This window comes from Acanthochromis polyacanthus, chromosome 14 (genome assembly GCF_021347895.1).
Source record: "Acanthochromis polyacanthus isolate Apoly-LR-REF ecotype Palm Island chromosome 14, KAUST_Apoly_ChrSc, whole genome shotgun sequence".
Classification (NCBI taxonomy): domain Eukaryota; kingdom Metazoa; phylum Chordata; class Actinopteri; family Pomacentridae; genus Acanthochromis; species Acanthochromis polyacanthus.
This window is the reverse complement of record NC_067126.1, coordinates 35,817,439-35,842,037: the sequence shown is the minus strand read 5'-3', so window position 1 is coordinate 35,842,037 and position 24,599 is coordinate 35,817,439. Positions and strand designations below refer to the sequence as shown.

The 24,599-nt window shown below is 40.7% G+C and overlaps 1 protein-coding gene across 1 annotated transcript in view; it reads right to left on the bottom strand.

The window, feature by feature from the left end:
* Window positions 1–23,632, bottom strand: part of klf7b (Kruppel-like factor 7b) — a 97,224-nt gene extending 73,592 nt beyond the window's left edge. Inside the window, exon 1 of the mRNA XM_022199042.2 lies at window positions 23,094–23,632. Within this exon, the coding sequence (XP_022054734.1) occupies window positions 23,094–23,195 (102 nt within the window). The 5' untranslated portion in view covers window positions 23,196–23,632. The remainder of the gene's footprint in view (window positions 1–23,093) is intronic.
* Between the last annotated feature and the right edge of the window lie 967 nt (window positions 23,633–24,599).

Below are 24,599 nucleotides of genomic sequence, written 5' to 3'. Positions count from 1 at the left end.
ACACAAACACGCGGCTGGAGGTACGACCGCGATCATAAATAAATGCATAACGAATGAAGTCATCTCACACACGCACACACACTCCAGGCAGCCTTTATTTCACACAAAGAGTCACGCATGCTCACACTACACAATGACCTCATCCCCCACATCATCCCTCCTCCACCCGTCAGACGCACACACCCTCGTGCACTGAAAGGGTCAATCCATTAAGACGCAACAGCAGCTGATCCCTTCCTTTATGTCTCCTCCATTGTCTGCAGTAGACTAATGTAAATACATCACAGAGAGTCATTAGATTATCAGGATTAGTAATTGAGTCATCACGGTCGGCACCGGAACATGTAATTATTAACAGCCTGCGATGTCAAATCATTTCAAAAAACCTCAGTGTGTGTTTGAATTTCATTGCGTTATTTGGGGGATCGGCTTTGTCGAAGCAGCGGAGAATTACCGACTTAATAATCTAAACGTATCACAAGCTCCAAAAACAGCCCGTTTTTATGGCGCTGAATAATTTATGACATGTCAGCTGTTATGACTTCACAAAGCTCAGACGTCCTGAACACATTTCATCAGGATCTCGTCCCGGAACGCAGAAATTAGGCAAACAGCGGCCGAGCAAACATCTACCATACAAAGACAGATGCTACACTTTCATTTTCTGCTCCTCTTCTTGGAATAATCAGAAAACTGAAAACTTTTAACATGCTATATCACCGGTGTCAAACTCAGCTCGGTTCAGGTTCCACATTCTGCTCACTTTGACCTCAAGTGACCGGTAAAATCACAACATAATAACCTACAAATAACCACAACTCCTAATATTTGCTTTGCTTTAGTCCAAAAATGTACATTCTGAAAATATTTGGTGTCTACAAAGGAACACAAAAAATAATATTGTACATGGTCCCTTTTTAAACAAACAGATAATAATAATAATATTAGTCACAGCTATATGGAACTGAACCATATAGGATTTTACTTCATAATCCAAACAACAAAAGTCAGAGAAAAAACAACAAGTACAGGCAAAATATTACAAAAATGAGACACAAAATGACAAAAGCGAGAAACAAAATGGCAAAAACACGAGACAAGCAACAGACAAAAAAAAAAGACAAAAAACAAAAAAACTAAACAAAATATTACAAAAATGAGACACAAAATGACAAAAGCGAGAAACAAAATGGCAAAAACACGAGACAAGCAACAGACAAAAAGACAAAAAACAAAAAAACTAAACAAAATATTACAAAAATGAGACACAAAATGACAAAAGCGAGAAACAAAATGGCAAAAACACGAGACAAGCAACAGACAAAAAAGACAAAAAACAAAAAACTAAACAAAATATTACAAAAATGAGACACAAAATGACAAAAGCGAGAAACAAAATGGCAAAAACACGAGACAAGCAACAGACAAAAAAAGACAAAAAACAAAAAACTAAACTAAATATTACAAAAATGAGACACAAAATGACAAAAGCGAGAAACAAAATGGCAAAAACACGAGACAAGCAACAGACAAAAAAAAGACAAAAAACAAAAAAACTACACAAAATACTACAAAAATGAGACACAAAATGACAAAAGCGAGAAACAAAATGGCAAAAACACGAGACAAGCAACAGACAAAAAAAGACAAAAAACAAAAAAACTACACAAAATATTACAAAAATGAGACACAAAATGACAAAAGCGAGAAACAAAATGGCAAAAACACGAGACAAGCAACAGACAAAAAAAGACAAAAAACAAAAAAACGACACAAAATATTACAAAAATGAGACACAAAAGAACAATGAACAATCTAGTATTTTACTTTGTGGTCAAAACAAGTTGTCACGGTCTAGAAATTATTGTAAATTTATAGTTTTACTAATTTAAAATCTGTATTTGATGTCTTCTCTGTAATTTTAACACTTGGAGGTCCGGATTGGACTCTCTGGAGGACCGCTTTTGGCCCGCGGGCCGCATGTTGGTCACCCCTATGCAAAATGATTCTAGAGAATTGTTTTGGTGCTTTCCAGTATCATAGTTTGTGTTTTTGTAATTTCACTGTTTCATTTTGTATCGTTTTGTCTGCTATAGTCTTGCCGAGGTGTTCTTTGCAGAAGATCTCCTTGATGGGACTGTATTAGTTCACTAAAGAAAAACACATTAAAAGCTGCTTTCTGCTGCTCCATATGGCTGCACACGTTTGTTTAGAACGAGAGCAAATAAAAGACCAAACTATAAGATTCGCTCTCCAAAGAATGTGAGGATCTCATTCTCTCGTTCTCATTAGAGGTGCACCAGATCAGAAAACTCGCGGTTCGTCTCGTCTGACAAGTTTGAGTCACGGATCGGATCGTTTTTGAGATCAAGAATAAAGAGGAGACAGACGCTGCCATGACTGTCGCTGTCAGCCGCTTTTCACATCCACCGCTCATCTGAACACACAACTGCTTTGTGCCACCGCAAATCTGCAGCGAGGTTCAGGGAATTCCCGGTGAAGGTGGGGAGATGTGTCTGACAGCAGGACTGCCAAGGATTCTGGGATGCAGAGCTGAGTTAGATGCTTTAAAACTGTGAGATATTTACTTCCATTATCCAACGCTTTATCAATAAGCATCCACATATTAACAGCTGAACTTGTTAAAATATTCCTTACTGCCGGGTGCCATACACGTCATCCATCCCATCATGATTCCAGATTTTGCTCTTCGAATGCACTCACTCATTCTGTGAACAAATCCTTTAATTTGCATCCAAAATGCTGCTAAACTTTGATTTTTCATTGCCAGTGAAGTTCATGGGATATATCCTGCACACGTTTTTATTAAACTTTTGAATTTTATGCTCATTATGGTAAATTATTTACGAGTTCTATGATTATTTATTATGGAAACCTTATAATGAGCTAAACAATGTGTAAAAATGCCATGTGGTGTTTGGGTATAGGCGGCCATATTGATTTTAGGCCTGAAAACAGCAACTATGATACAAAAAGTCCCACAATTATGCCCTGACCCATCCAGAAGTGGCTAATAATGATGCAGTCACTTCATTATCTCAGTTACATGACGGTACATCAGCTGCTTGTGAGGATAAAAAGTATTTGTGTAGCTGTGACAGGCGTTTACTGCGGCCACCAGAGAGCTTCATGCACGACGTTGTGTTCGCCCGCATGACTCCAGGGAGGCTGCTGCTGTCATCACACATTTTTTTTGTTTTTTTACACCAGACTCTCTCCCTCTCTCTCTCTCTTTTTTACTTCCAGAGGTCTTTGTGTTTTGAGGAAGTCACTGATCTCATTGGCCTTGCTGGAAAGCAAAGCGGGTGGACGCATGACTCACGAACCAAACCGTTCGTTCTGCATCGCAAAGTCTCGGGGCTAAAAGAGAAACACTCTCTGTTTTTTTTTTTTCTCCGCTTTTTTTCTGTGTCCTGCAGTTCATCCTTAAATAATTCAGATGTCTCCCCTCACACACACACACACACATCGTGTCTACAATTGGCATCAAAGTGAAGTTTGCTTTTCACCCAGCTGGAAACTGAGGCCGTGTCCACACTAATGTGCATAAATCTGAAAATGCGTCTTTGTCTCTGCTTTAGGGCTCCCAGTCATCATCTCTATTCCGCTCTACCACGGTCGCATGCGATTAAACTGACTGGGAACAGCATCCACACTGCAACAAACTGAAAGATCTAAAGTCAAACGCATTTATCTGATGATTATTTTCGCCGATTAACGGTTTGGTCTTCAAATTTTTACCAGAGCAACAATCTAGAACACGAGTCTTTTAGACTGCGGACCAAAACCGGACCTCTAAGTGTAAAAATTCCAGTGAAGACATTAAGTGCAGATTGTTAAATTAGTAAAACTATAAATGTAGAATAATTTCTAGAACATGACAAGTTGTTTTGATCATAAAGTAAAATACTGATTGTTCATTGTTCTTTTGTGTCTAGTTTTTGTAATATTTTGTCTTGTTTATGTTGTTTTATGTCTGACTTTTGTCGTTTGTCTCATGTTTTTGTTGTTTTTTTCTCGTTTTTGTCGTATTGTGTTTCCTTTTTTGTCTCACTTGTGTTTGTTGTCTTGTTTTCGTCATTTTGTGTTTTGCTTTATTTGTTGTTTTTCGTTTCTCGCTTTTGTCATTTTTGTCTCTTTAGTGTCATTTGTGTAATTTTTGCGTCTCGTTTTTGTCATTTTGTGTCTGATTTTTGGAATTATTTTTTTCTGATTTTTTTAGTTTTGCCTTTTTTGTCTGACTGTTGTCATTTGATCATTTCATGGACAAGTAAAATACTATATAGATACTTGTGTATCTTGGAAAATTGGGAGTTGAATTTGCAGTTTACAGGTTTTTATGCTGTGATTTTACTGGTGCCGCCCACTTGAGATCAAATTGGGCTGAATGTGGAACCTGGACTAGAATGAGTCTGACAGCCCTGGTCTAGAATTAAAAAATATTGTGTTGACTACGTCATTAAAGCAAAAGAATATCACATCACTACCACGTTCTTCCCTGATATGCATTAAAAACAACTGCACATCAGTGTATAATTAAAACATTTATGCAGACGACAGCCTTTTATACACATTACCTTCCTCACCTTGATCTGCAGTATCCCACATCAGCTGATCTGCAGGTCTTCCAACCGGCTCATACTGAACTCAAGCAGCCCTTACATGCAAAGCAATGACAACATAAACAAATTACAACAAACCAAACTGCAGCTTCCTGGTTTGTTTACGAGTTTGGTCAATAAAGCTGATTTGAACACATAACACGGTCGTATTTCTGACAGTAAACAATGCTTCAAATTCAAACCGCGACGATTAATCAATTAGATGCCAAGTAAAAAAAAATCTAAATTCTCTAGTTTCAGGTTTCTTTACTCGTCTGACAGAAAATTGTGGACATTTCAGGTCGTCTTTTTGCATTTATGGCAACATTTTGCATAATTTCTTTCCAACTAATAAAGAAAATAAATTATAGACAGATCAGTCAACAATAAAAATAATTGTAAATAGCTGCTCTACTTAAAATACGAATGCTATTCCAAATAAACCCCTGCAAATTCTAAAACACAAATACTTCATAGAATTCTTCAGCCTGCAAGCATGAAAGATCTGTTCAATCTGTCAATGAAATACACAACCAAATGCAAGCCATAGTAGCAATCACTCCTTATTTTGTTGAAGAACAGCAAGAAGAGTGTCTTCATGGAATGTTGGAGCTAAACAACAGATACTTATAACATGAAAAGGCCTGTTGGGATACGAGGACATAGCCAGGAATGGTCTTCCATCCAGTCCCAGAGTCCAAACGTAGACCGCTACGACCAAACTGTCACACTTTTTGACTTCACTGGTGTTTTAAATGCAGGATTTCTCTAGCCTAGCCGCGCTAGACCCAGCTCTGAAGACGTAAGGGTCTAGGAACTCTCGACAGGGAGGGAGGTGGGCTAAAAGGTTGTCTATCAAATCACTCTGCAGCAATTGTGTAGGTATACAACCGATCAGCGCAACGAATAGGCTGACGTAGTTCCTAGAGCGCCAGAAAATCAGAGGATACGGGAGTTCAGTGAAGCCTTATTTATACAGTCAATGGGTGAAGCTCAAGTATATTACAGACATGTTGACAGAAAGATTATTCAGAGTCGGTGCTAATGGAGCTCAACAACTGTTGTCATTTTTGTTGTCGACCCTGGCAGAGAATTAAATTCGTTGCCGTGGGTTGTCTAGCGCGGCTAGGCTAGTTGTTTCCGGTTGTTTCTGTCAGAATCGTCGCGCCTCTGTCGTCACTTGGTTACGCCCGCCTTCTGACTCTACACTTCATGGTGATTCGTCCGGCCAGTCTTAGGAGCATCCAACCTCGATGCTGACTGAGGGTAACTAGACCCTTGCGTCTTCAGAGCTGGGTCTAGCGCGGCTAGGCTAGGATTTCTCAGTTCAATCACATGTTTTGTTCTCCATTTGGCCGTTGTTTTCCAGATAGCAGCATCCAATGACAATCAACATCTAACCTCACTCACATTCGACAATCACTGAGCAGGTCTAAACATTTGACATTTCACTGAAAAAGTGAATTGTTGGATCAACCTAAATAAATTGGATTAAGTTTACCCAGATTAAGTTAACCCTTTAAGCTTCAGTCAATTCCAGCCGTTTTCAGTACAAAAAAATCGCTAATATTCTATTTTTAAATAAAAAAAATTATGAAAAATACGGGGAATATTGGACGCGCATCGGGAGGTGCATTTCCTTGAAAACGACCGATTCGGGGATTTTATACCGACTTCAGGACATGTTTTGGACAAAATAGTTTACTGGCTTGTGTCATCTGGATGTAAAAGGTTGGATTATGGCCGTTTTTTGTGGAATCTTTTTTTGTGTGTGTAATAATAAACCCGGAAATGTGAGTCGCGCTGTGTGCTTTGAAGCCGTGTATAGAGAACGGATGGATGAATATTTGTTTTTGTCGGACAAATGTGTTTTTCTCACCCGCTGTGGTAATCACATCTGAAAGTGGTTTATACCGGCGGATTCATGAGAATCTAAGCTTTCCATCGGTGTATAGTGTTTGTATAATCGCGTTTGCACCCGTCGGACATTCTTGAAATTCCTATGCAAATTAGTAGGTGTACCGCCGGCGGTACACTGAAGTTTAAAGGGTTTTAACAAGTCGTATCAATGCCACTGGTTCCACGTCCACGTACTAAATCCAATGCTGTAACTTGAAAGCAAACTTGAAGTTTCCAATTTTTCTAAATTAAAGGTTTGCTTTCCTTGAAGACAAAACATGATTTTGTCTGAACACTAACTGTTCTTTCCTTTCCTTTACTCTGGAATCGAACTCGAAGAAAAGCCACAGAAGAAAAACTGAGCAGATGCGGACATTTTGAAGTCAGATGTAAACTTCATTTTTGCACTTTTGTCAAAACTGTAACACCATTTTAAAGGGAATAAGACAGAAGCCTCAACAGCAAAAGGCCATCACCACCAAATCAGAAAGACCAATGAGATTCCTTGGAAGCAGCACTCGACTACAGCTCAAATACACTTTTCTTTCTTTTTTTTTTTTAACGGTGTGTCTTGCCTGTCCTGGACTGTGATGATTGTATTTATAGTCTGCCTCCCTCTGCAGATAACTCCACTACTCATCCCAGGACAGGAGAGCAGCTCGGTCCTCTCTGGCACTGAAAGGAAACTTGCACTCTTTAATATTTATGCACATGAAGCCCTTGTAGGTACAGAATGTTCATCTCACATCTCTGCTGCACGTCAGACAAATCCACTGCCTCACTGGATCTCTGGAATTTATCCGATCTGGTTGATTTTAACGGTTTGAGTCCTGAACTGATTACATCTCTCCTTGCTATAGAAACATCTCAGTTAAATGTGCATCCTAAACACGATTTTCACACAGCTCAGATGTATAGATTTCAATCATAGCTCATGTGCTTTCATAGTTACCCTCTTTTTTGTTGGATGTATTGATGGAATAATGCTTATTTTTAACCATAAATTTTGTTTTATTGTCCTGTGTGCACAGCATTAATGCAAAAAAGTGAGAATGCTCTCAATGGAGCACACAAAATGTATAAACAAAGATTAAATTTGCTAGACTATCATGATAGTTCTTGAGTAATTCTCTGTAAATGGATTAATTGATGAATTGAAAAGTGATTTTAGTTAAGGGGGGGAATAAATGATCAGAGAAATAAATGATACCTCAGTCCCTAAAACTGTTCTGTCAGTGCATCCGCTCACATAATAAAATCTTTCATGGAGGATTGTTAATAAATTTTTATTTTCATGCACCTACAAGCTATAAAACATCGAGTCTCAATGCAGCAGCTCGGGGACTCGGTTAGCAGGCATCATATTTATTTTTAATCTCTGCTTTTGCTTTGTGCTGTCATCTAGCCATAAAAACAGCAGACAGACACAGAACGTTCCTCACGACACCTGCACTGTTTGATCAGATACACGGCGGCGTTTTAAAGCCTGTCTCCGACACTTTATCCAGCTATTAAAAGACGGAATGCACAAAGGAATCGAAAAAGGGAGCAAAAAGACGAGATTTATCCCTTCGGTCTCTGTGCGTTTTTAGGAGCCCTGCCGGATATTAGACGTCTACAGATTCCCCGTTCCCAGCACATGTACGTATGGATCGGGAACACATTTGTCCACATGCACACACTCTGCAGCACTTGTCTATTCCCTCAGGTATTCCTGGCAACATTGTGGATTAAAATAGCTGGCGACCCACATATCCTGGTATAGCAGGCATGGCAGTGTCGGGCCAGACACCGCAACCATTTGTCCACTTAGAGCAGCACAGCTGGCCTCATTTAGAACCTGCAATTATGACAAATATTGAAAAACAGTGACCCGATGGACAGCGGCTTAAACGCTGATGATCAATAATTTTACTGTTATTATTGTCCTGATAGGAGTCCCGTTTGGACTTCAGGGAACGGAACAGTTCAGCTAATGGGCGTCATAAAGGAAAATATATCAGTGATAGTAACTTTAAATCCGATTAAGTCTGACTCAGATCACGTAATGCTGCAGATAAAGACGAAACGTGGATTAAGTAGGTGACTCAGACGTTTACCCTCACTGGTTCTGCAGCTTTTCCCTGCTTGTTTGATGTATTTCAGGGGTGTCCAACATGTGGCCCGCAGGCCAAAATCAGCCTGCCAGAGGGCCCAATCCGGTCCTCAAAGTGTAGACATTAAGGGCAGATTGTAAATTAGTAAAACTATACATTTAAAATTATTTCTAGACCATGACAAGTTGTTTTGATCATAAAGTAAAACACTAGATTGTTGGTCATTTTGTGTTTTTTTTGTCTCGCTTCTGTTGTTTGTCTATTGTTTTTGCCATTTTGCTTCTCACTTTTGTCGTCTTTTTGTCAATGTTTTGTCTCTTTCTCTGTTTTGATCCGCTTATCTTGTCATTATGTTTCTCCTTTTTGTCATTTTGGGTCTCATTTTTGTAATATTTTGTCCTGTTTTAGTAAAATCCTCTATGGGTCAGTTCCAGATGACTAAATGTTGTGTTCCTTTGTGGACACTGTGATCTGGAAGTTGTAATATGATAAACTGAGGCTGAATGTTGTTGAAATTGAATGCATTTTTCTTAAGAAATTTCAGGTTGTCCATGATGTTTTGCAAAAAGATAACTCCGTAAATGTGATTTTTTTTGCACTAAAATAAAGGAAACATTAGGAGTTGTGGTTATTTAAAGGTTATTATGCTGTGATTTTACTGGTCCGGTCCACTGGAGATCAAACTGGGCTGAAAGTGGAACCTGGACTAAGATGAGTTTGACCGCCTTGATGTATTTAATGATTAAATCAGGTGGATTCAGCCAATGATAGCACGCAGAAGAGACACCAGCTGAAGCCAATGCAGCTGAGGTTCACAAACAGTGTTCAACTGACAAACTTCATAAGTAGGAAAGGAGCTGCAATGTGAAGGCAAGACAGGTTGTTGTGTTCAGCGTTATTGCAATGGAATTAAAGACAGCTGGCGAGAGGAAATAGTTTGTTTTCTTAGTTCCAATTTAGAGACAATTAGCACAATTAGTGTACTTCCAACTTGGCAGCAGTGTGAGGAAGACTCTTTCATTTTCTGTCTTCTTTTGTGGCAAATCTGTCGCCCCCACCTCCTCCAAGCCGAGACAAAGAAATGCAGAGGCGTGTAGAAAAACAGGACAAATTCCCAAGGTCATCCTCCTCCGCTGCATCTGACCCATTTACTGTCCCGCTCCGTGCACACGCACAAACCAGCCATGCATGCAGAAAGGCGCATTCAAAGCGCGGCACGCTCCGACCGACCGCACCGCGACTCCACGACTCCGGCTCTGTCTGACAGACATCACAGTCACACCTCCACGCTACCAGGGTACAGTAAACTCTATTATCTGTGCTGACATCTCTAATGAAAGCCTTCAGCAGAGCCTTTATCACACTGACACACTGGGGGCTTCCAGCAGTATCTGGAACGCAACGATTGTACAAGTTTTCTTGAGTAAATTGACAATCTTGTTCAAGCTCAATTTAAAATCAGACAAAACAAAGAAATAGTTGTTTCATTTCTGTTGGATTTCTCATTTGCACTGCTGACTTACATCAACTATTATGATGATCATTTAATCAATTTGTGTGTGCTTTTTTTTTTAAGAAAGTAAGTATAAATTCTCTGATTCCAGCTTCTTAAATTTGAATATACTGACAAATGACAGTAAACTGAATATCTTTGGTTTGTGGGCAAAACGAGGCGTTTGAGGACGTCTCCTTTGGCTCTGGGAGACACTGATCGATATTTTTTCATCATTTTCTGATGTTTTTTTGACGACTGCTCGATTAGTTGATGAAATAACCGACAGAAAAATCAACAATGGAAACCATCAGTTGCAGGATTATTGTATTAGTGAATATTACTGCAAAATTATGATGAATTTAGCCATATCTTTCTTTTTTCTAACAAACACATCAGATCTTTGTTTCTCACCTTTGAAGACTTTTTGTCTCTCGGCACTATCATTCATGAACAGAAACCTTTGCAATGTGGACACACGAGTTCCTGAGTTATGATTTAATCAGACATTGGTGATGAGGAAGACTACGGATGCTGCACCGTGGTGGAGGTTTGCTGTTTGTTTGTCTGTTTGTTAGCAGAAACTACACAGCCGAATTTGATAAAACTGGGCGGAGAGGTGGAGCCTGGGCAAAGAAAGAACCTCTTAAATTTCAGTGCAGATCTGGAACAGTTTAGTTAAAACTGCAAAATACAGGCTTGGCTTTGGTGGAGGAGGCACTCTGCCACTTTTCTTCTAGTTTTGTTTAGTTTAGGTCCAACTTTACACACAATTCGAACCAAATCTCTGTGGAACCAGTGATGTGTGAGTGCATCCTGCACAGTGCACTGCCAACTAACACACACACACTCATTTCCTTTGCCACTGTCAACATCCTCTGCACACTATGAATGATGTCATTGCCCAAACACACACATGCAAACATACATGCGCACACAGACAATGTGTGAGTTGCCTGGTGACGGTTGTTTCAGGACAACCCAAAGAGCTGCAGCCCAAAGAGGGTCTGCAAATTTAAAAAAAAGGTGTAAAATGTGATGTAAGGAGTGTGAATATTCTCCACACAACACTTCTGGTGCACTGTGATGCTTCAGTGATGCTTATTTTAACATTAGCATTTAAGAAATACGGACAGATTTTGTCAGCCGCTTTTATTTTGGCGAGTTCTGACAATGTCCTGCTCCTGCTGTAACAAAAGACAAGAAGAAGAAGAAAAGTGAAGAGGAAGCAGGTCCTACACTATCATTCTTTATCTGGAAAATGTGTTTCCATCGGCCTTTCATACGACGCATCAACCTTTCCACCGCAGTCCAGAGGAAAAACTCCTCGCTTTAGTTTCAGATCTCGTGCATTTCCACGTCGTTTTGTATGAATGTGCAGAAACAAAAGAATGTTTGGGAGAGAATGGGGAGCAGAGAAGAAAAGAAAGAGAGAGGAGAGCTGGGTGAGGAGAGAATGGGAGGCCTGGATGGATGCCAGGTCACAAGGCTTTATCCCTGAGCCAACTGGTCTGCAAACACTGGCTCAGCAGGATGTGGACACACAAAGACACACAACACAACACACCTGTGTGTGTCTGTCTCAGCACAGCTCAACCTGCGATCACCAGGGGGATTCCTCTGATAGAAACTGAGTCAAATCAAACACTCTGGGCTGCTCTATGGTGAAATAACTTCCTAAATGCCCAATACAGCGTCAAAAAGAATCATGTCTAGACACAACAACAGAAAAAAACATGCATCAATTCGAGCTTTTACAAAATTATTATGTTTAACCAACAAACTGCATTGAGTTTGTGGAACTGATTTTAGTTCCACTTGAAATCCTGAACTCAAGATCAAGAAAAATGCCAATTTTATTAAATGACCTCAACTTCGATTTCATTTTAAGTCGACAAACACAGAAAAGAGAGTTAACATTGAGTTGATGCAGTTACCCGCATTATTATGTCAACCCAAGAGATCAAATTAATGTTTGCTTTTTAAATAGTTAGGTGTAAAGGAGATATTTAAAAAAAGACCTAGAGAAGATTTCTTTTACATTAGAGCGATAATAATGCAGGTATGTGGCCTGGTCAAGTAGACAGAACTAGAAAACGACTTTAGTGCTGTTAATCCTTTAGTCGGTCTCTTGCGTTCCAGATATAAAAGATAACGTCTATAAGTAGCCCACACAAATAGATTTCTTCCTATACACGCATAGATCATTTTTACATTTAAAATAAATGGAAAAATGGTGCATTAATGTGCAGTCATTGAAAAATCTCATCTTGTTTGGCCACACAAGTGTGTCGTGACTATTAGCCGATAACCAGACAGAATGATGAAGCTAAAGCACGAAACTTTTGTCTCCCCCTTCTGGCCGTGAGAGTGAAAGCATAAACGCTCCGACGCTTTCTTTGACAAACAACAATCCTTTGTCTGAACGGCGGGAGCTTCAGAAACTTTTCTTGAAGACTTCCTAGGTTCTTCTGCTATAGTCCTAGTTGCCATTCCAGTTGCTTCCCTCTTCGGCTCTGGAAAACCAAACGCATCGCCATCACTGCACCAGCATGGCGAGAACTTAATGGATCTTCATTTATATGCAAAGGTCCTGCACTCCAGCTCTAATGCTACCAATTCAACCCAACTTCCTTTCCTGCGTGTTTTCTGCAGATTTGGGTTCCGCAAAACTGAAATAGTTGCAGACTGTAGATTCACTTTTGTTCCATTTGATGAATCAGTTAATCACTGCAGTAGAGTTGGACCCAAACATCCGAATATTCAGTCGTTGTGGTGGTATCCGGATGTTGAATTTGAGATCCAAATATTCAGATTCTCCCAGGCTGGCTACACTGTGAATAAAACCAGGAGTTCACTATTGCCTGGAAATGTAAACATGCTCATTTTTCTGGCACATAACAGGAAGACAGTGTAGGCAGGCGACTGAAATGCCCCTTCTTGTAAATATATGCTGCTGTTTTGCACTACCTGTCTTATTTATAAATGATATATATGTATTATATTTTTAATAGAATAGAATTCATTCGGTAAATGTGTCACTTTCTAAAGTATTAGTGTTGAATTTGTACTTGAGTTTGTTTGAATGACCTTTACTGTGTTAATAAGTAAAGAAACAAATATAAAGAAATGAATAACATTCTGTCATAACCCCAGATATTCAGATATTTGTTATTAATTATGCCAGAATATCCAGAGCAAAGAAACTGCTATTCGGACGAGCCCTACTTTGCAAGTGTAAATCTAATTAAAACCAACATGTAAGCTTAATGTGGATTTATTGGTCTAAATGTGGGCGTGTCTCAGCCCCAAACTTGTAATGGCTCGTCTCAGTTTGATGCTGTATGCAGACGACTATCAGGAGTTCAATCTTAAAGCTTTAAAAGCCACAAAATATGTCCAGAACTTCTAAACATCTCACTATGAAAACGGCAGTACAGTTACACACAGATAAACAGGGCTGGCAGTATTTATCCCCCAGCTTCCAGTCTTTGAGCTAAACAGACATGAAACTGATAACAGTCTTCACATCTGACAGCAAACAAGCACAGTTCCTATAACGGCCTTTAATAAACAGGAGGGGGGTAAAAAATCAATATATATGTGCAACACATGACATATAATAGGATGATACAGTCCACAATAGCAGATATCCAGCGTGCGCTTGAAGCATGAAGAGATGAATGGCTAAATCTCCTTGTAAACTGTAGTAATCGGGCTCCATGGTGAATAGTGCTGGAGAGCTGCCCTCCATAGAAAACCACTCATCTTGAAAGATCAGGGCTATGGCTTTCACAGTGGAAGCTCTCTCCATCACGAGTGCAACTCATTTGTTCTGCTTTCCTGCCGCGGCAGTCTGACTGCTCACTTTCTTATCTAATCTCTGCCGCCGTAGACTGAATGCCTTATTCACTTACTGAATTATGGCTTCCCGGGCTAACGTGTGCGGCTGTGTGTGTCTGCACGGGTGTGTGTGTGTGTGTGTGTGTGTGTGTGTGTGTGTGTGTGTGTGTGTGTGTGTGTGTGTGTGTGTGTGTGTGTGTGTGTGTGTGTGTGTGTCTGTTTGACTCCAGTGATTTCAAATTATGAGGAAAAGACAATAACTGTGTGTTTGGGAGCGAGATAGAAGAGAAAAAAAAGAAAGAGAATGAATGAATGCAGTGATTAGAGCGGCTCATGTTGGCACCGAGCTCCACACTGTAAGAAGTGAAGAGGTGGCTGGTGTTCAAGGGCTTAAAATGTTTTTAGATGTGTCTTAATATTTACATACTGGTAGGAATCACACATGTAAATTCAGGATTTCCTAATCAAGATAATTCTGACAGCACTAATGGAGGGAAATGTTTCCTAATCAGCTGTTTTTTTTAGCCTTCTATCATCCATCCAGGTCCTGTTCAGTGGGTTGTAGTCTTTCCCAGCATGCAGCGGGCTAAAGGCCGATCAATCACAGGATCGACACATAAAGACACTGAAGTTCTGCTCATCGACCTCAGCCTGAAAGATTCAGTTCAGAATTAAAGCCCAACTCCTCCCCAGGATTCCAATATGATTAAAAAAGCCAAACAGCTGCGCTACGGCTGGCAACCATGCACTGTTTTCCAGTTTTGTCATTAGCAAATGTAATTTTAAGGATAAATACACTGAAAAGAATGCCATTGTTATTATTACTGCTGGTTCTAGTGTTAACGTGTTTGGAGTTGGTTGGTTTGTTGGTAAAATCAGTGTCAAATACTTCGCTGTTTACGGTTTAATTACTTTCTCATTATATTAAAATGTGGGAACTATGAGAGTTACATAGGCTAGATCTGATTCTGAATGCTGCATTTGTGTCAAATTTGTTTACGTTTTTCGTTTTTAAGTGATGGTAGAAGCTGCAGTTCTGAGAGCTGGTAGCATGTTGGAGTCGAAAATGAGAGTTAAACATTATTTAAAAGAGAATATGATTAAGAATTTTATATGTGGCAGCTAAAAAATCTTTTGCATTTAAAAAGCTGCAACCAGCTTATTAGAATTTTGCAAGAAATTCCAGTTTGCATCCATTTTTTCTTACAAAATTGGTTAAAAATGGAGTCTATTGTTTCAGAAAATGTGTTGTAGCACTGTAATGTAAGTTCTAGTTTAAAATATTATAAATTCAGTTTGAAGTTGCCTTTTAAAAAGACTTCAGCGTTGTTTAAAGGAGACACTTTCAGGAAAATTCACATTATGATACATAAGAAAAGTAATCTGCATTTAAAAAGCTGCAACCGGCATATTGCAATTCAACCAAGAATTTCGGTTTGCATCCATTTTTTCTTACTAAACTGGTTGATTTATTAGTTTGTTGTTCAAGCAGACAGTTTGCACTGAAGTTCTGGTTGATGTATTCAACAAAATGATGAATTCAGCTTGAAGTTGTCTTCATAAAGGTTTATCTTCTGATATCAGATCTTACATAAGCAGCGGCTACGTTCCTCCTCCTCTTCACCTCTTCCGTCGTCTCTTTCATCATTTTCTCTCCATTCCTTTGTTTTTGTCCGTCTTGTTGTGACTGTGAGGAAGCAGCTGTGCTCCGCAGACAATTACATAACCCGGTGTGTGTCTGCGGTAACACAACCGGACGGACAGAGAGACAAAAAAAAAGACGGACAAACATCTTCTCTGACCAGCTTTCATCTGCATTTCTTCACCTGTACTGCATTTGCTGTGTCTGCTGGTGTTTTCTCCCCTCCATCCTACATACAGAGTTACTGGGCTGTGAAATGTGAAAAACTGCAGCATGCATGGCGATTCATTATCTTGTCAAACTTCCCTGGGCCTGCCCCGAGCCACACGGGGGAGAAAAACAGAGCGAGGAAGAGACAGAAAGAAGCGGTGCATGCAACGGTCCATGCAGCAGGTTAACAGGTTAGTGGAGAGATGAGAAGCAGACGGAACAACAGACGCTGGAAAAGAGAAGCTGCAACAACCTGCTCAGTCTGTTAACGCGCTGGAGTCTGCAGCTGCTGTAGTGCTATGTCTGGTTTTTATTGCTTCCATTGTACTAATAATGCAGTATCTGAGCTTCAGCACTGAACCTGAAGAAATACTTTGCTTGTTTATTTCTTTGTGTTTCAAACATTTCTGAAGAAGAATTTAATAGAAAAACTACTTCCACAAACCCCAGTAAATGTCAGCAGCAGGATTTCTGCAAAGCTGCAAACAAACTTGGCAACTTTTTGTGTTATTTTGCAACAACTTGTAGAAATATGTTTTGTATTGATCTGTAAATGTGTTTTTTGAACCCAAACTACAGAGCTGCAGCTGGTGATTGGTTTTTTTGTTGTTTCATTTCCTCTGTGGTTTGATTAGTTGTTTGGTCTCACGGTGAAAAGCGTCGATTCATGTTCAAAAGTCTTGTTTTGTCCACAACCCAAAAACATTCAGTTTACTGTCAAAGAGGAGGAAAGAAACTTAAAAATCTACAATTTTAAGATGCTGGAATTAGAGGCTTGGACTTGAAGCGATTAACCTTTATCATACGACAGGCTGCTTAGTGAAACCAACACAATCCATCGGTCTGAAGCCTCGATGACGACATTACTAATGGTTTCATTTCATACAGATTAGTGTCCGAAATGATCAACACAGATTAAAAATGATGGAGCTTGTTTTAATGTTATATAACCTGAAAATAAACTCAGTCTGACGGGACATATTAGAGGAAAGTGTGTTCCAATTTGCACCTCTTGGGGGTCAAAGTCGTATCTTTTATGACTGCATCTGAAATTTCTAATTGAACCCTCTGAACTTTAATTAGTTTCTGGTTGTTTTCTGCTCCTGTCTCATTTCTACTCACTGTGGGATCAGTTGTTACTGCAATACAAAGTCCTGCACCTCAATGAAAACAGCACAAACGTGGATTACTACCTATGTTTTTTAAATTTGTATCCTTACTCATATCTGCTCTGTGTAAACACTACCTGCAGTTCAACCTAAATGGTTTTTCAGTTGCACCAAACAGCACTGAATTTTTTGATTTGTACACAATCAAGTTTGTTCAAACAGTTTACTTTTGGCAAAACTTTTAATTGTACATGTAGAATGAAGTGATTTAGGTGAAATATTATGATTTTAAGCTTACATTTGGTTATATTTTCCAAAGGAATCACAGATGAGTCGTTTAAGGATGGCTGGAAAGCTGAAAATCTGGCAAATTCTTTCTGCTTTCACAGTTTCTGGCTCTGATAAATGGTGCAATTTTGGCAAATTTTAAAAGACGACATGCTTTTCAAAGCCAGCGGCAGGTTTTGTGGTTCAGAGGGTTAATGTGAATAATAGCAGAAATTACATTTGTGAGCGTTTCTTTTGCTGAAACACTGAGAATTTTGCGGCTCTGTGTGCATCTGCAGGAATTATTGCAATCATAAAGTGCAGTATAGTGACAGACTGCAGTCAGACGCTGGGTTGAGGCTCGTCTGGCCTGATGGAGACACTATCTGAGGAGCACAGAGCCGGTCGGTGTAGCATAGTGCTGTAATGACACCGCAGCAAATAAATCAATCAGCCTGAAAAGAACTACAGACACACCGAGCGTGTAAACGAAGAGACGAGATGAGAAAGAGCCGACGTGAGTCAGACGTTTGAAAGCACCGTTAGTCTTTTAAACAGACTTCATACCTGCAGACATCGTCCACACTGTATCATCCTGAAACCCGAACCTCCCGCTTCAGTTTCAACCTTTTATCAAGCCAACTGTTTTCACCGCCTCCCTCTCATTCATCAGACTTTTGGGGCAGCTCTGCTTTGAAATAAATGGATTACGTCTAATTGGGAAGCCTGGGTTTGCCATTTGATCCTCGGCCGCCGCTCACACAAACACACGCAAATCCCCAAAGCCCGCCGCATCAATCCAGACCTGCAAAGATGCGGCAATTATACGCACGACACGGACTCGCGCTGTCAGAGGCGACGGCTCTGACGGACAGGCGGGAGAGTCCGTTTTCCACATGTTTAGTCGTGATGCAAATAAAGCAGCTGATAGAAGCAGCCTGTATGAGGAAACAAAGAGCATGAGCACAGGGACAGTCAGGACAGATAAATGACAGCCACAAATCAGGCTGCTAGTGTCTGTGTTGTCTGTGTATGTGTGTCTGTGTGTGTGTTGTTTGTGCGTGTGTGTTGTTCTGTCCGTCTGACAGCAAACGGCCAATTACTGTCGAAAGTGGCGGGATGAGTCCTGCCAGACCATAGCTTTCCATTAGTGCATGCCAACCGAGCATGTTTGTGTGTGTGTGTGTGTGTGTGTGTGTGTGTGTGTGTGTGTGTGTGTGTGTGTGTGTGTGTGTGTGTGTGTGTGTGTGTGTGTGTGTGTGTGTGCGCGTGATGGAGTGAATGAAGGAGCCAGAAGGAACAAGAGTGGATAAAATGTGGGTGTGCCTGCGCTCAGTGTGTGTGTGTGTGTGTGTGTGTGTGTGTGTGTGTGTGTGTCTGTGTCTGTGTCGCCGCTAGTGCAGATAAATTTGACAAAACACATCTTTTGCTCTCAGTCTCGGCCATCCATCCACAATAAGCCGCCGTTTTCCTCCCCGAAACGCCAAGTTTACAGCCAAAACGCCCCCTCTGGCAAACATGCAAACTCACGTGGTTATTTGTCTGACAAACATTCGACAAACACGGCAAGATTTGTCCACAAGTAAAGAATATTCTGACATGTTGAATGCCGGTTTGATGTCGTACCTGTAGTCACATGGAAAAACACATGAAATCAGTTTCATCTGTGTGTTTTCAGTGTGGTTGACTGCTGCCAATATTCAGCACTTTTCTGACCTTAACTATCAGATTAAATGCACAAATGTGCGACTGCTAGCTTCCATTAAAAGAATAAGAGAAAAAAATGTCTTATCATTTATAGCAAATTATACATTCCTGTGCATCAGTTACACATTTATCTGTCATTGGTCTCTCTGATGATTAACAATCAGTATCGGCCTTGAAAAAAAAAAAAGAACATATCAGCCGACCCCAAGTTTGGAGCACAGACAGGTGTCCGGGTGTTGTTAGCCTAGCTTAGCATAAACACTGGAAGCAGGGGGAAACTGCTAGCTTCCACGAAAAGAAAGAAAATAACTGTCTTACCACTATCTTTCAGAAAATGTTACTGGTTCCACATTTATCAGTGATTGGTCTCTTTGATTATCAACAATCAGTAGCAGAGTGAACTCCTAGTGTTCAGTACAAAGGGATGTACCGTTTTTGTTAGCCTAGCTTAGCACAAACTCTAGAAGTAGGGGGAAGTGCTAGGTTTCACTGAAAGTAAAAACTAAAACTCATCACTTTCACAACATCTTGTCAACCAGCTGCCAGTACATCTGTGAATCACCTGGGCTTTAACACACTCAGGTGTTACATGTGAAGAAAGCAGAAGCAACTGTAAGTCTTAACAAATCATATTTTTGGTCAGTAGGGTGCAAAAAATTCCACATCAGGTACACACATGTGCACATTGACATTTCATGCTTTTGTAAATGGTGGTAGCTGTGAGCTTCCTCCATCCACACACCGAGGCCTGAAAAACCAACAGCTTAGTCATGTCTCTTGCTACATAATTAGTGTAAATACAACATATAAAATACAGTTTATTATTTTCTATGTTCTCTGCTTTGGGCTCCACCAGTTCCTGAATATATCTGTCTCCTCATTTTCTCCGAGAGCTAGCTGCTAATCTGTCTAGCTGCTGTTTGGTGCTGGGCAGGTGTTCTACCTGGTGTTATTGGTTCTTATTTACTGCAAACAGATGCTGGAACAGCCGAGCCTGGACGATGAAATAAGTGTCCCACAATAAACAAAACTTCAAACTAAAAGAAGCCGAAAGCTCAGAGGGTAATTCATTGTCAGCGGGTTTGTCAGTTCACATTACATGCAGTTATATGATTCATTATTATTATAGAACGCTTTCATAGAACAACTTTTGCAGAGTTTCACTGATCTAAGTATTTGTGCTAAGCTAAGCTAACCTTGGACCAATCTCTGCATTGAATATGGAACAGGTAACCACGGTAACCAAGATCTTAAACAGCTGACATCTCTGTATGAAAGGCTTCTAGTTTAAAGACAAATTGACATGTCGTCGCTACACCTTCCTGATTCGTAGGTGGGAAAATCAGTCAAAGCTAATTACCCAATCACAAGGGAGGGGTAATTAGAGGAGGCTGTTCTGCACAGAGTGATACAAACAGCTGCTGGGCTACAGTTGCCCTACCTGAGGGGCATTTTGTGTAAATTTGTCTGGCAAAATATGATAGAAAACAACTAACTACCCTTTAGTTAGTTAGTTATATACAATATCCATAAGGGGGGAAAATAAAAAGACTATATTCAACTTTAAAAGTAACTCCGTGCAAAAAAATCCATATAAAATGCATCTTAGAAGAGCATTTCCTATTACAGTGACAGAAGTTTTTCACAAATATCGCCTAAACTCTCAAAAATTAACTCAGTTTAGGGAGGTTATCCCTCAAATTGTGATTTTATCAGCACCCCAGATTCTTCCTGAGTACCTACCCAGGAATTAGTCTGATCCTCAGACCCTGTAAGCGTTTACAACCCCATCTTCATTCCAGATCTAAAACAGATACAGCATCTAACCTTTGCTCTAAACCTGCAACGCTTAAAGCCAATGGATTAACTTATTCTGCACAAAAATACAGAGAGGAGAACACTGGTAGTCGGGAGTGTCATCTGCCCTACCTGCGGGGCATTTTGTGTTAATTAGTCCGGCAAAATATGATTGAAAATAACTAACTACCCTTTATGTTGCATTTAATTTCAGCCAAAATATCTATGAGAATTGCTGTGGATTATCTGGAGAAGGCTGTGAATGCTCAGTTAATGAGTTTTATAAGATTAAAGGCCTGTTTACTGAGATTGTTTCTATTGGCAGTTGTGCTGTTGTGACCAACCTGTCCACCAGAGGGCACCGTTAGCTCCTTCCGTGTGGCGTAGGCAACTGTTTACCTGGATGATTGTAGCGTTTGTTGCACATTTTGAGGAGGTGTGTTACTGACTCCCAGTAAAAGCAGATGTTATGCAATCTGCTGCTGCTCGGGTTTCTTAGTTCATGGTGTTATTTCTGCAAATTGCAGGTTTAATTTTGCAAGATTTGCTATGGGAACATGTGCCTTGAATGTCCATCAGTAAACATTAATAAGGAAACCAATAAGTCAGGTTTCCACATTTATCGTTTTCTCACAAACCCAGAGGAGTGAACGCTGCAGACTGGCCCTAATTAGCTTCTCTCCTTAACCGCCCTCAATCAATTAACAATATGATAACAGACGAGGAAAAATAGGTTACAGGAGGATGAAACTATGTGTGTTTGCACTAAAAATAGGAGGAGACGGTGTGGATTGGTGTCAGTGAGGCAGTCGGGGAGGAGAAAGGCAGTTTGAAGGAACAAACGCACACAAGGTTCAAGCCTCTCAAAGACACAGAACGGACAAAAAAACGGCAGCATGTGAGCAGATTCTGAGCCATGCGGGGCTCCACTGGGAGGCTCTGAGTGTACTGAGAATTAAATAGCATGAAAACACACTTCTGCACTCACACATGTGGCTGAAGATGGCTTCCAATTAACAGCTTCCATTTCTCAAGTTCAATGGGGGGAGACTTCTCTTATTGAATTCTCTTCTTGAAAAGCTCAAACAGGCTCTTTATGCCACATTCTGAGGCTTTCCCATCCTCACAGAGATTCTGAAACATGGATTTCCTCAAAAACTCATGCGGTTGGACGTGGAAAATCAACCTTTAATCTGTTTTAAAGCAATAAAAAGAGGTTTCACATGTTAAATACAGGTTTATGCTGTGTCTGCTGTATGCTCTACACCGGGTGATGTGCATAATTCAGCAGGATTATCTGCAAACAAACAGTGGCAGATGTGGATATATTATTTAAGAACAAGTCACTTGCTATTAGGCATGTGTCCATCTTCCACAGCCAGTGTGTGTGAGAGAGAGACGGAGATAATCCGAGCAGACCAGTCTATCGATCACAGCAGACATACTAAAAACAGCAGCAGCTCCACCGTTCAGATCCTCCAAAAAAAACACGTCCACCTCCAGTCAACTCTCACTGAAGAGTCTCAGCAGCTTAAATTCTGTCTTATTCTATACAACAGAGCAAAAAAAAGACACCCAAAGTTTCAAGAAATCTGTTGTTTCAAACCCACGAAAGCCTCTTAAAGGTTTTATTTTGGGATTAAAGTGAAATAGAAGCAACGTAAGTAACTTTAAAAGGTAAAACAGCTGAATGAGATCTCCCTCAGCTCTTATGTTTGCCCCATCTCTGGCTTGTAAATCCCCCAAAACCTCAGCCTTGGAGAAACACCAGCGTTTTCAGCTTCACCACCTGCGTTTTACGGTTTCATCCCGCAGCATTTAAGAGGTTTTCCTCCGGTTTATGTGGATGCACCTTCTTCTGAGGCTTTTCTAAAAACCTGGAGACCATCATGAGGGATTTCACAGAGCAATGGCGTCATGCTCCTGCGTTTAAATTAATGATTTAAGGGGTTTAATTAAGCCTTAAGCGTGGCTCAGGTACACTTAAGGGACCGTTCGTTCGTGCGTAAATCTGCGTATTTTTACGCATTTTCTTTTTTTTTTCTTTTTTGGAGACGCTGTTGTGTCCATTAGTGCCATTAGTGCGTAAAGCTCTCTGTATCCTCCCCCTTCTCCTCCCCGTCCTCACCCCACTCCCTCTACGTGTGCGTGTGTGTGCGTGTGTGCGTGTTTTCTCCTGTCAGCGGACCTCGCCGTGCTCCATGTGAGCGAGAAAAAAAGACGCAACTAGACACGGGGCTCCGGAGCGCAAAAACACACAGATAGAAACCCCAAAGAAACCCCAAAGCAGCTCACGGAAAACATCCCAAACCAGTTTTTACTCTAAGCACAGTCTTTCCCCCCCTTTTTAGATAAAAAACAAAAAAACAAAAAAAAAACAGAGTGATACAAACGGCATCATTCTCTGACCTGCTGCCAGTTCTCCTCCAGGGAAGGCATCGCGGAGAAATAACCAGTGTCATGAACGAGTTGGAGTTCCTGGAAAATACTGTAATTCGCCAACACATCCATGCTTGATGCAAGAAAGAAAAAGAAGTCCGTAAAGAAAGAAGTCCGGAATCCAAACGAGAATAAAAACGCACTTCTTCTTTTTCCTCTCTCCTCTTCTTCTTAGACTTGACAAATAAATAGAAAACCACCGCCGGAGGAGCCCAGCTGCAGACGTGCGCACCTGAGCACTTTCAATTTAAAAAAAAAAGAAAAAGAGGAAAAGAAAAGTGTTGATTATTTTATCTTTGTCAGTGCAATCCCCTCTCCTCTCTGCTTGGCTCTGTCACGCCTCTCTCCTCAGTCCGGGATCGGGAGGGAGGGTGGGGGGGCGCCAGATCTATTTCCGCATTGCCAGATTGCCAATCGGTCTCCGCTCGAGCCGCCAGGTTGCCAGGTTTGCTCCTCCAGCAGCAGCAGACTGGACCCCGCTGCAATCCAGGCGACCGGCGCTGCGAGGGGGCGGAGCCAGCTGTCAATCAATTTCATGCGTGACCTAATAAGGCAAATGGGGTTGATGATGTCACTGGCGTCCAATTAAGGAGGCGCTGAGACAGAGGGAGTGGGCGGAGTCGGCGGTGAAGCAGGGCCGGGATTGGCCGGTAGGGGCTGTCAGTCCGGCCCTAGATGGCGCTGAGGGGTGAGTTATTTTTAGAGGCCTATATAAAAGCAGCAGCATTCCTCTCTCAGTCATTACAGGCTGCACAGGCAGAGAGGAGGCAAAGCATGAGCTGCTGCTGCTGCCGGAGAAGGAAAACAGACGAAAACAGTGGAGTGAATCTGCAGAAAGCAGCAGCCGAGCGTCAGCAGCAGGTAGGATGGAGGTGAAGAGCAGCACATCCTCCTCCATGTGGTCTCCATGTGGCGTCAGAGAGCAGCTCCATCTGCCCTCCTGCTCAGTTCACAACTTTATCCCTGTGTTTTCTGTTTGTGCAGCTAAAAAAAATCCACCATTATCAGCTTTTCTTTTTCCCCATCTCACCATAAATATAAACATCCTCCTGGTTTTAACTCCCACTCATGCCAAACATCCCCACAGCAGCGCTAATGAGCAGAACTCACACGCTCTTTATGGTAAGAAATGAAAAACCCACATGAACACAGGAATAGTTGTTCTTAGTCACTTTTCACCACGACTAAGTATGATAATTCACATTAAAAAGCAGCAATTGGCAAACTCTAAAGCCAGTTTAAAGCTGGAGTATTTACAACCACCAAAAAAGTTGTAAAAATGAGACACAAAATGACAAAAATTAATCATAAAATGACATAAATGAGACACAAAATGACAATTAAACACAAAATGACAAAAATGAGAAACAAAATGACAAATGACTGACTCACACTGAGTTTGAAAGTTGTGTTGTTTTAAATAACAGCAAATATCTGTAAAATATCACTTGTTTGTACAGATTTTTTTTTTTACAT